Source organism: Heptranchias perlo, chromosome 26, assembly GCF_035084215.1.
Source record: "Heptranchias perlo isolate sHepPer1 chromosome 26, sHepPer1.hap1, whole genome shotgun sequence".
In the NCBI taxonomy this organism is placed as follows: domain Eukaryota; kingdom Metazoa; phylum Chordata; class Chondrichthyes; order Hexanchiformes; family Hexanchidae; genus Heptranchias; species Heptranchias perlo.
In genome coordinates this window covers 11,873,036-11,885,432 of record NC_090350.1, presented here as the reverse complement: position 1 = coordinate 11,885,432, position 12,397 = coordinate 11,873,036, and the positions used below count along the sequence as shown (strand labels likewise).

At 42.9% G+C, this 12,397-nt stretch overlaps 1 protein-coding gene across 3 annotated transcripts in view; it reads right to left on the bottom strand.

The window, feature by feature from the left end:
- inpp5b (inositol polyphosphate-5-phosphatase B) overlaps window positions 1-12,397 on the bottom strand; it is a 147,725-nt gene that overhangs the window by 41,795 nt on the left and 93,533 nt on the right. For all 3 annotated transcript variants that reach the window (XM_068006431.1, XM_068006430.1, XM_068006432.1), the window contains 4 exons: window positions 8,440-8,610; window positions 6,836-6,937; window positions 5,784-5,898; window positions 3,258-3,374 (listed from right to left, as the gene is read on the bottom strand). In XM_068006431.1, coding sequence (XP_067862532.1) covers window positions 3,258-3,374; window positions 5,784-5,898; window positions 6,836-6,937; window positions 8,440-8,610 — 505 coding nt within the window. The remainder of the gene's footprint in view (window positions 1-3,257; window positions 3,375-5,783; window positions 5,899-6,835; window positions 6,938-8,439; window positions 8,611-12,397) is intronic.

Below are 12,397 nucleotides of genomic sequence, written 5' to 3'. Positions count from 1 at the left end.
CCAGCCTCTGACCTGCTCTTGTAGCCACAGTATTTATGTGGCTGGTCCAGTTAAGTTTCTGGTCAATGGTGACCCCCAGATGTTGATGGTGGGGGATTCGGCGATGGTAATGCCGTTGAATGTCAAAGGGAGGTGGTTAGACTCTCTCTTGTTGGAGATGGTCATTGTCTGGCACTTGTATGGCGCAAATGTTACTTGCCACTTATCAGCCCAAGTCTGGATGTTATCCAGGTCTTGCTGCATGTGGGCTTGGACTGCTTCATTATCTTTGGGGGTGGGCAAAGGATAAAATGGTAAGCAACAAAGAGGAACATGAAATGGGAAAAAGAGAGGGCCAATTTTCCTGACATTTTCACCTAAAGACCACCCAGTCCCTGGATGAAATAATTAAGAAAGAGGTGATGGAGGCCTTTATACCTATTGCTCCCTGATTTCCAGGGCTTCTGGGGGGAAGGGGGCCCCAAGCCGGCAATAAGCACAGGCCCATCACTGAATAAGGTGGGAGGAGTATTCCTGGCCTCCTGCCTCTTCTTTTGGGGCCCCCAGATGCAGGGGCACCCCAGGAAACTGGTGGAGGGCTTGACCAGGGCACCCCATCAGCCTGGAGGGTTTGAGGGGGGAACCACACAGCGAGCAGAAGAAGACCCCTGAAGGTACTCGCCGGATCTTCAGGATTTCCTGGTCTCTGGTGGAGAGCAGCAGCCAGAATGCCCAGAGGCTGGCAGCCAGGCCGACAGCTGCACTCCTTTCCCCTGCTCGGTCTTCTGGCAATAGGGGAAAGGGGGCCATCCTGTGCCAAGGGGTGTGCCTGAGCTATTTTAATAACATGGCAAACCAAAATCGGTTACAGCTCTGTCTGGACAGGTACAGCGTACTTTGGACATGCTGTTCTGGCTGCCAAGCAAGGCAACTTGTCTATCTGCCTCATCTGGCTTTCAATGTGATATGTGCACCATATATGTGCGTCCAGGCTCTTCTCTCATCGGGCTCTTCTCTCATCAGCGCACCCATAACAACTGAAACATCCAGCAATTGCACAGGAGACTCCATCCTTATCCAGCACCAGGGGAGGGGCAGGAAAATTGGCCCCTAAATAGTTTATATATAATCTGAGTGACTAACATCTATTCTCCAATGGTGTTCCTTTTCCAATCTTAATTCAGATCATTCTTATAATACTTAAAATAGATGCACAAAACTAGATGGCAGTGCCTAAATAAAATCAAAACTACCTATTAATATTTTCTCCAATTTAAGGTGCCTTTGAAATTACATGCACTTTCATTTCTGCATCAGTTTATTAGTATTGCTGCTGCGAACTACAAATTACCAGATTGACAGTCAGATTATTGGCCACTGTTGTGCTGCATTATGAGATACTGTGAAACAGTCACAGTATTCCCCTGTACCAGTCACAAATAAATTCCACTACCACATGCATCTGTCAAGAAGGCAGACAGTCTGTTTCTCACTGCCACCTGCTGGCAGTGATAGTCACAAGTTCGCTCCTGTGAGTAAATACATGGATGGCTGAGTGCTCTGCAGTTTCTGAAGGAATGCATCGTTACCTAATTTTTTTCTTCTTAATATGACAGTGCCTAAAAACTATAATTACGATAAATGCGTAAGCAAATAAATAGAAATTCCTGTTAATTTCACTAGCCAGAATAATTTTATCATATATAAATATTAGATTAGATTGCAGCATAAATGTCAAATCACCATGAACAAAGCAGCAATTGTAACTATGATCAGGTTTGTGGGAGAGAGGATGCTTACATATATTTTTGTTACTGATCTTGTGTGTTAAAATATGTTTCAGTTGTAAGTTTCTGAGGCACAGTTAGAATAGGAAGTTTCATCATTGATAAGACTCAGGACAACCTTTTATTTTTTTTCCTCCATGCCTCTTTGTACCTTGATTAGTCTCAACACTCTTAACAGTGACCAGTTGAAACATATATAGCACTTGTAGGCCTCAATGCAGAGGGACTTAACAATATTATATACCACCGTATATCCCCATAGTGCGAGAATGGGGTCTGTTAAGCCAAGGGAGAAAGTACCAGAGGCACAATTCCACATTACAGTGAAGTTACAGCAATTGCGATACACTAGTTCCTGAAACATAATGGAATGCTCAGTCCAGCAAAGACTTTTTTTCCTCTGGCAATTTATTTCAGTACCCTTTTTTTTCTCCTTTAAGTCTGCCATACCATACATCTGCCCTGCCCAAGAGAACAGGCTGAAGACCTGTCTCAAGCCTCCAGGAGTAGGCATTCAGCCCTTCAAGACTGTTGCACCATTCAATTATATCATCGCTGATCTGTATCTCAACTCAATTTACCCACCTATGTTCCATATCTCTTGATACCTTACCTAACTAAAATCTATCGATCTCAGTCTTGAAAGCTCCAATTGTCCTGGCATCCATGGCCTTTTGAGGGAGCGAGTTCCAGATTTCTACTACCCTTCGCGTGAAAAAGTGCCTCATGATTTCACTCCTGAATGGCCTAATATTATCCCCTATTGTTCTTGATTCTCCCATTAGAGGATATAGTTTCTCTGTATCTAATCTATCGAATCCCTTTATCATTTTAAAGACCTCGAATGGATCGCCCCATAACCTTCTAAACTCATGATGTGGAGATGCCGGTGATGGACTGGGGTGGACAAATGTAAGGAATCTTACAACACCAGGTTACAGTCCAACAAATTTATTTTAAAATCACAAGCTTTCGGAGATTATCTCCTTCGTCAGATGAAGAAGGATCATCTGACGAAGGAGATAATCTCCGAAAGCTTGTGATTTTAAAATAAATTTGTTGGACTATAACCTGGTGTTGTAAGATTCCTTACTTCTAAACTCAAGGGAATATAAGCCTAGTTTATGTAATCTGAACTCATAATTTAATCCTTTAAACCCTGGTATCGTTCTGATGAATTTGCGCTGTATCCTCTCCAAGGCCATTATCATTCCTGAGAGGGAGCCTAGAACTGCACGCAGTACTCCAGATGGGCTCTGACCAAGGCTCTGTACAACTGAAGCATAACTTCCTTCCCTTTGTATTCCAGCACCCTTGAGATGAAGGCCAACCTCGGTAAGATGAGCAGATTTATGTGCTTTACCTACAAAATTGTTTCCTACTCTATCTACTATTGTGACAGTATCTCCTCAGAAATATATCATTCATCAACCCAACGGACACCAGACTGCCCAAATATTCTTAAGATTTTTTTCAATCCACCTTACTTACCATTCTTCCCATGATGCCTGTTCCTACTGTTTCCACTTCCACTTCTGTGACATAGGCAGCATGTTCTTTCTTCACATACAATATAAGCATCATTCCAACCAGCCGGACGAGCTTGATCTGAAATAGAAGATGTGTTTTATTGGGGCTTCAAATAACCATTTTTCATCTTTTGATACCGAGCATATAAACTTAGCTCAGAGCTGGAGAACAGTAGTGGTATATGGTAACTATTAAACTGCCTCACTAGAACTGGGGCCTTTATATCAGATTTGCACCAACTTAAGATGTTAAATCAAATCATCTGCGTTAGTTGATCTTAGAAATGGCAGTTAGGAGTGCTGCAATTGACCTCAGTACCCTACCCCGAGGGCAAGAGAGGGAAAAAAATCCATTGAATGTCCCACTTCTAATCATTATGTAGTTTCATTCCTGCTGGAAATTAGAGGACAGGATGGGGCTCGGCTCCAAATGCCTCTGCTGTCTCCTGGTTGATTCATCTTCCAACACGGGGTCCAGTAGTGTAGTAGTTATGTTACTGGACTAGAAATCCAGAGAAATGCGAGTTCAAATCCCACTGTGGCAGTTTGATCATTTGAAATGCCCTTTAGTGAAGGAAATCTGCCATCCTTACCTGGTGTGGTCTATACGTCACTCCAGTTTCACACCAACATGGTTGACTCTTAACTACCCTCCGAAGTGGCCTAACAAGCCACTCAGTCAGCAACTAGGGATGGGCAATAAATGCCAGCGATGCCCACCTCCCAAGGATAACTTCTTTAAAAAACTCACTGCCAATGCTCATTCACATGGAACAGAGGGATGCCACACCTTCACAACTGTATTCTAGTTCCCAAAAGCTATCCATCTCAACAACAACAACTTGCATTTATATAGCAACTTTAACGTAGTAAAACATCCCAAGGCACTTCACAGGAGCGATTATCAAACAAAATTTCACAACAAGCCACATAAGGAGATATTGGTGCAAAAGCTTGGTCAAAGATGCAGGTTTTAAGGAGCGCCATAAAGGAGGAGAGAGGTAGAGAGGTTTATGGAGGGAATTCCAGGACCTAGGCAGCTGAAGGCACAGCCGCCAATGATGAAGCAATTAAAATAGGGGATGCGCAAGATGCAAGAATTGGAAGAGCCCAGAGATCATGGGAGGGTTGTAGGGCTGGAGGAAGTTACAGAGACAGGGAGGGGTGAGGCCACGAAGGGATTTGAAAACCAGAATGAGAATTTTAAAATTGAAGTGTTCCTGAACTGGGAGCCAATGTAGGTCAGCAAGCACAGGGGTGATGGGTGCTCATAGACCTACATTGACTTAAAGGGTCTCCTTTAAGGTTGCCTCGGCAATAACTTCAGACCAAAGTTGAACCAAGATGTTTACTGCATTCCAAGACCCCGGACTCAACAATGGACCTCAACTTTGGGTCTCCGAATCCAGTTGGAGCCACTGCATCACTCTCACTATCTGACTGACTTTATAAAAATGAAATAATAAACGCAAATTATTTAAGTTTAGGAAAGAATTGTTCCTACATAACTTGGGGCTTACATTGTGCAAAAGTAACGAAGATTTTTTAGAAAGAATGTGAGCGCTGCCTCTAAGTGATTGGACGAGGGAAACAGAATTTCAAAACCAATTCTGTATTAGTCAAGCACAAGCTCTGAACAAAGCTGGAGGTTTATCTGGCACTAACAAGGAGCTTGCAACCTGGACTCTCTTATTCTGTAAGAAATAGAGAAAAGTGGAGTACCACAGCAGCCAAAGAAATACAGTAAAGTATTTAAAGATTAACATGGCTACATGTTTCAATATCTCAAACACTGTAGTTTGGGGTGGGGGGGGAGGGGAAGACAACTTGTACACTGGATTGAATAATAATTTCCCCCTCCCCTGCAAACAACCAATTTCTCCCCTCCTTTCCTGAAGGCAGTGATTCATGCTGGGCTTGGATCCACAGTGGTTGGCAGCCTCACCACTTTATCGAAAAGGTGTTCTTCACATGTAAGCCTTGACAAGGAGACTGGGACTTTCCATGTCACCATGGTCGGAAAATCACGGGCCGGGGCCACGCAATTTCCCGATACGTGCTTCTGGCGTACAACAGGAGCACTAACCCATTTGCATGCTATTTGACAATGGGGCCATCGTAACTAGATGCTGTGCTCGCCCAAGTTCCACACATCTGTACTTTCCCGCAAGGTCACTCAGTGGCAGTCAGGAGCAACAGTCCTTGCTGATCTCGTCTATTAGTCCAGGTTCAGAGTTCAATCATGCTGTCCCACATTTGCCCTGGTTGACACCAGTTAACTGAACAGGAACCAGGAACATGGCAATTCTTAACGACTTATTGCAAGGTACGTTGTTCTCTTACAATCTCTGGGTAAGGTTAATCTTCTTTATAAATTGATGCTTCTGCTATGTTGTTACTAGAAATAATGATATTAGAATTATACCAAATTATATTGCACTATCCTGACAGGAATTGAAAACCCTTAAGGATAACACAATAATTTTACCTTTGCATATGTGGCCAATGGATGAAGACTTTCAGACACAGCTTTGAACCACTCCTCTTCCTTTGGCGTATCATTAAAAAGGAATGCTTCTTTGCTCAGGTCAATTTCTTGAAAACTTTTAAAAGCAAATAACAAAAAGTTCTGTCAATCATCTGGCAGGATCCAGAAATTAAACATGATTCCCCGAAACAGGTTTGGATGGCAACCTATTATCACAGCTTTCATTTTTGCAAGCGTGTAATCAATTATTCAGTCACAATTGAGACACCACAAGTCATTCCAAGTACAGATGTTACTGGGCCTTCTAACTGAGTTTTGTATGATTTCACAGTGATGCCAAAGTTGTTTGTAAAACACCTATTTTGTCCTGAAGGTACATTTATGCAACTGCACGTGGCATCAACCGCAGTCTAATGCCAGTGTGAAGTTTTTGAGTTGAGGGTGCTGGGCAGCTTTCAGAAAAAAAGACACACGACTATTAACAGTACATGTGCAGAAGTCATTTTCTGTACAGTTTGAATACACATTTTCTGTTCCACTCTTTAAAGGGTTATCATAGAATCATACAGCAGAAGGAGGCTATTCGGCCATTGTGTGTGTGCCGGCTCTCTGAAAGAGCTACCAATTAGTCCCACTCCTCTGCTCTTTCCCCATAACCCTGCATATTTTTCCTTTTTAAGTATTTATTACTGAATCTGCTTCCACCGCTCTTTCAGATAGTGCATTCCAGATCATAACAACTAGCTGCGTAAAAAAAATTATGCTTCTGTCATGGAGCTCAGTTAGGAACTAGTTTTGTGGACAACATTTATTCTAAATCAATGTTCCTTTCAGTGTATGTAAAAAAAAATTCAGCAGCCCAAAAATTCCTTCTCTTCCCTCCTTTCAGAGCTGGGAAATAACTTAACAATTTTGTCCATTTTGGGCTGCAGTCTGTAATTTGCGCTTTAATAATGGCATTTTATTCAGTATAGTAAATGATTTCAGAATAATGAAAGGGCCCATTAAAGTTTTAGGATTTCTGACTAAAAATAATGTAGTCACAGGCATACCCAATACAGTAGATATCAGGTGGTTCATTATCAAAGCTCAGCCAAGGCGTCAGGTCCTCCTTGGGTGATTTGCCATTCACATTGTATGTCCCTGCAAAAATCCTGTACAAAACAAAAAATATATACTTTTTGAATACAAAAAGCAGAATTAAAGCAACGCACAAAGGCACAAACATGATCTCTCCTGGTACCTTTCGTTGTTGCAGTGAAGTTACTAGTTGGGTAAAGTGATGTCATTAGCCTACAGGGAAAAAAAGCATTTGCAAATGATTTACAATTACAGCATGTCATGTTCAACACACATGGCATACATCTTAGACTGCGATGTATATGTACGAGTGTAGACCTAATGCATTAGGTAGGTACACTACTGTAGATGACTTTTGGAAGACCCTGGTAGCTTGCGCAGCGCTTCTACAGTGTTTTTCCTTATGCTTGATGAGTGGAGTGAATGGGATGTGTGAGAAACTCAGCCAAACTGCCCATGTGCGTCTGTAGCGCATACAAGTAACAGTCATAATATCTCAGTTACAAGGATGAAACCAAGTGAAGGTGCAGATTAATAGAAGCAAACAATGATCTTCAATGCAAACCAGTTTCTGCATTAGTCTGAGTTCCCTTACTGAATGACATGTTTAGCGCACATAAATATTGGATGTACCACGCTGGTGCTATGGACCTCCAAGGTAGACGCAGAGCAGTCTAATGTTTTCATATGGTTAGAGGAAAGAAAAATTCTCCCTTATAGACCCCTGGGGTTGATTTTAACTCCTGGGTGGGAAGGCACCCTAGCAAGCGGCAGGAAGCAGATGGCTGGCCACTAAAACCGGGCAGCAGGAGCCGCTGGGTACCAGAAACAACGGTCCCTGGCAGTAAAGCAAGTGATCAGGAGGGGTGTAGGGAGGGGATCGCATTCGGGGGAGGGACAGGGAAGGCCCAAGGTTTCTTTGTGGGGCCCAGAAATGCACTCAAGCTGCTCCTGGGTCCACAAGGGAACTGCAAAAAATGTAAAGTAACTTACCATGCTGGGCCTCTTCTGCCCCTAGGTCTGCTTTCTGACAGGTTTGGCCTGGTGTTTCCCTACATAGGCTTGGGGTTAAGATTTCAGTTGTGCCCCGATAATGACATTGGAGCCCGAACTACAAATTTAAACAAATACCCTTCCGGCTTCGGGCAGGTGTCCTTGGCACCTGCAATATAAACCTGCAGTTGGCAGGATCGGGGCGGAAGGCCAGCAGACGAGTATTCCGCTCCATGCTAACTGCACCCTCGATCACCCAGTTTCCGCCAGGTGATGTTAAAATTCTTTCTCTAATTCCCACATTGAAACAGGTACAGCATCTGATCTATCATTAAGCATCTTGGGGAGATTTCCCGATATGTTCTCCAAGCGCGTGCAGAAAATCTCCTCTGTTGTGTCTGTTTGGGGTCGTGGGGTGCATACACTCAGCTGTACAAACCCAATCTATCAGTTAAAGCGGCACTGCTGTTTGTCCAAATACAACTTGTTTCAGCACACAGCTGAGCAAAGCTAGATATTTATAATTAGAGGTGGAGCTTCACATTGCGACTGCACAGTATATGCGGAGTGCATTTAAACTAACCTGTAGTTCCTGATGTAAATGTACTTCTCTTCTTGCTTCAGCAACTCAGATTTGATCAGATTGTCTCGCAGGCCAAATTGTGGCATCCCGAGGATATGAGCTTTGCTTGTAGCCATCACGTTGGCGTTGCGGACCATGTCATCGGTTATGTCGGGCTTCATTTTATCAGGCCTTGAAACCCAAGCAAAATATTTTGCTACCATCTTAAATGTCCCAAGGTATGGAATATAAATGACAAGATATAATGGTGAATCTATATAAAACCTTTGTCAGACCACAGTTGGATGTTCTGGGTTCCACACTATAGGAAGGATGTTGTGGCAATAGAGAGGATACAGCACAATAAGGTGGAAATACAGATATAAAGAAGTACTTGAAAAATTGGGGCTGTTTTTATTTGAATAGAGGAAGTGAAGGGATGGGACAGAAAATTTCCAGTGATTGAGGGGTCTAGAAGAAGGGAACATAGATATAAGATTAAATGTAGGAGATTGGGACAGAAAGCAGGAGAATTTTTTTTTTTAAACACAGTGAGGCTGTGGAATGCACTAGCAGTTAGTGATTAAAGCAGAGTCCAAGTCAATATTTAAGAATGGGTGAGATAGGTAGTTGAAGGAAAGGGGAATAAAGGGAAATGGAAACAGAGTGGGCACATGGGCTTGGTCATGTGGAAGATAAACACCAACACAGACTAGCTGGGTCAAATGGTCTGTTTCCGTGTTGTAATTTTGACGTAATTCCATGTAATCACCTCCATCACTGCCTTCAGTGAATTTTAACCCTGACGATGGTTTTTAACTTGTTTTTTAAGCACAGAATTCAACCGACATTAACCTTAGGTTGCATGCTCACTGAGGCAAAAAGTTTAATGAAAGCAACTGGATTTTAAGTTTTCAAAAATAAGCAAATGTGACAGATAAGAGTTATGGAAAAACCTTGACTCAGACCCTAATTTTAAACAATTCTAGTAACTGGAGTACGACTGCAAGGCCATCTGGTTACTATACTAATTTGGTAACTTCCTCTATGATCAAGCAGGTGAGGAAAGCAGAATAGTGGTAATTTAAACATGTTCATAGTTAAAGTAATGTGCAAGTAAGTGGAGTAACTGATGGGAGAAGCCTTCAGGAACACTGGGACTCAGGTGGGCAGGCAGCCTTGTCATACACTTCATACACCACTGGTGCTATCAACATTTTTGTCGACTGAAAAGGTCCCATTTTTAACTGCTTTGGTAGAATGGGGAAGGAGGGAGAAAAGGAGGGAAGGAGGGAGTGAAGGAGGAGGTAAGAATCATAGAAAAATTTACGGCACAGAAGGAGGCCATTCGGCCCATCGTGTCCGCGCCGGCTGAGAAACGAGCCACCCAGCCTAATCCCACTTTCCCGCATTTGGTCCATAGCCCTGCAGGTTATGGCTCTTCAGGTGCACATCCAGGTATTTTTTAAATGAGTTGAGGGTTTCTGCCTCTACCACCCTCTCAGGCAGTGAGTTCCAGACCCCCACCACCTTCTGGGTGAAAAATATTTTCCTCATTTCCACTCTAATCCTTCTACCAATCACTTTAAATCTATGCCCCCTGTTTATTGACCTTTCCCCTTAGGGAAATAGGCCCTTCCTATCCACTCCCCTCATAATTTTATACACCTCAATCAAATCACCCCTCAGCCTCCTCTGTTCCAAGGAAAACAACCCCAGCCTATCCAATCTGTTATCATAGCTAAAAGTCTCCAGTCCTGGCAACATCCTTGTAAATCTCCTCTGCACCCTCTCTAGTGCAATTACATCCTTCCTGTAATGTGACGACCAGAACTGTGCACGGTACCTAAGCTGTGTCCGAACTAGTGTTTTATAGAGTTCCAGCATAACATCCCTGCTTTTATATTGTATGCCTCAGCTAATAAAGGAAAGCATTCCATATGCCTTCTTAACCACCTTATCTACCTGTCCTGCTACCTTCAGGGATCTGTGGACATGCATTCCAAGTCCCTCAGTTCTTCTACACTTCTCAGTATCCTCCCATTTATTGTGTATTCCCTTACCTTGTTTGCTCTCCCCAAATGCACTACCTCACACTTCTCCGGATTGAACTCCATTTGCTACTTTTCTGCCCATCTGACCAGTCCATTGATATCCTCTTGCAATCTACAGCTTTCCTCCTCACTATCAACCACACGGCCTTTCTTTGTGTCATCCGCAAATTTCTTAATCCTGCCCCCTACGTTTAAGTCCAAATCGTTAAAGTATACCACAAAAAGCAAAGGACCTATTACTGAGCCCTGCGGCACCCCACTGGAAACAGCCTTCCAGTTGCAAAAACACCTGTCGACCATTACCTTTTGCTTCCTGCCACTGAGTCAATTTTGGATCCAATTTGCCACATTCCCTTGGATCCCATTGGCCTTTACTTTTTTGACCAATCTGTCATGTGGGACCTTGTCAAAAGCCTTGCTAAAATCCATGTAGACTACATCAAATACGCTACCCTCATCGATCGATCTTGTCACCTCCTCAAAAAATGCAATCAAGTTAGTCAGACATGACCTCCCCTTAACAAATCTGTGCTGACTATCCTTGATTAGTCCATGCCTTTCTAAGTGACAGTTTATGCTGTCCCTCAGAATTGATTCCAATAATTTGCCCACCACTGAGGTTAGGCTGACTGGCCTGTAATTACTCGGTCTATCCTTCGCTCCCTTTTTAAACAATGGTACAACGTTAGCAGTCCTCCAATCCTCCGGCACTATGCCTATATCCAGTAAAGTTTGGAAGTTTGGAAAATGATTGTTAAAGCCTCCGCTATTTCCTCTCTCGCTTCTTTTAACAGCCTGGGATACATTTCATCTGGCGCTGGTGATTTATCCACTTTCAAAGATGCTAATCCCCTTAATACTTCCTCTCTCACTATGTTTATCCAATCCAATATTTCACACTCCTCTTCCTTAACTTCAATCCCTGCATCATCCCTCTCCTTTGCAAAGTATTCATTAATAACCATACCCACATCTTCCACCTCCATACATAGTTTACTTTTTTAGTCTCTAATAGGCCCTACTCTTTCCTTAGTTATCCTCTTGCTCTTAATATATTTATAAAACATCTTTGGGTTTTCTTTGATTCTACCTCCTAAAATTTTTTCATGCCCTCTCTTTGCTTTCCTAATTTCCTTTTTAACTTCACCCCTGCACTTTGTATACTCCTGTTAGCTTTCTGTAGTATTGAGTTCCCGGTGTCTATCATCAGCTTTCTTTTACTGCCTTATCTTATCCTGAATGCTTCTTGACATCCAGGGGGCTCTAGATTTGGTAGGGAAGGGAAGGAGGAGCCGAGGAGGGGATTGGGGGGGCTGGGAGGAAGAGAAGGACTTGCGTTTATATAGTACTTTTAACAACCTCAGGATGTCCCAAAGCGCTTTAGAGCCAAATAAGTACTTTTGAAGTGTAGTCACTGTTGTAATGTAGGGAAACGCGGCAGCCAATTTGTGCACAGCAAGGTCCCACAAACAGCAATGTGATAATGACCAGATAAACTGTTTTAGTGATGTTGGTTGAGAGATAAATATTGACCAGGAAAAATATCGCTCAGTTCCTGATGCCTGCTCCTTCCACACAATGTGAATAATCTATCCTACCATGGGATGTGCCCCATCTATTAGTCACTGGGGAAAGCTCTGCATACATTCTGATCTGCCAAATGTAAATCATGCAACAGCACTAGGATATTCAGCCATTCCTACATCACAGTTATTCAACAGTGGAATAGGTGCCTCTGTTGAAAGCCAAGTAAATAATAGCTTAAAAATAAATTTATATTAGATAGGGCATAGGTTTAAGGTGAGAGGGGAGAGATACAAAAGGGTTCAGAGGGGCAATTTTTTCACTCAAAGGGTGGTGAGTGTCTGGAACGAGCTGCCAGAGGCAGTAGTAGAGGCGGGTACAATTTTGTCTTTTAAAAAGCA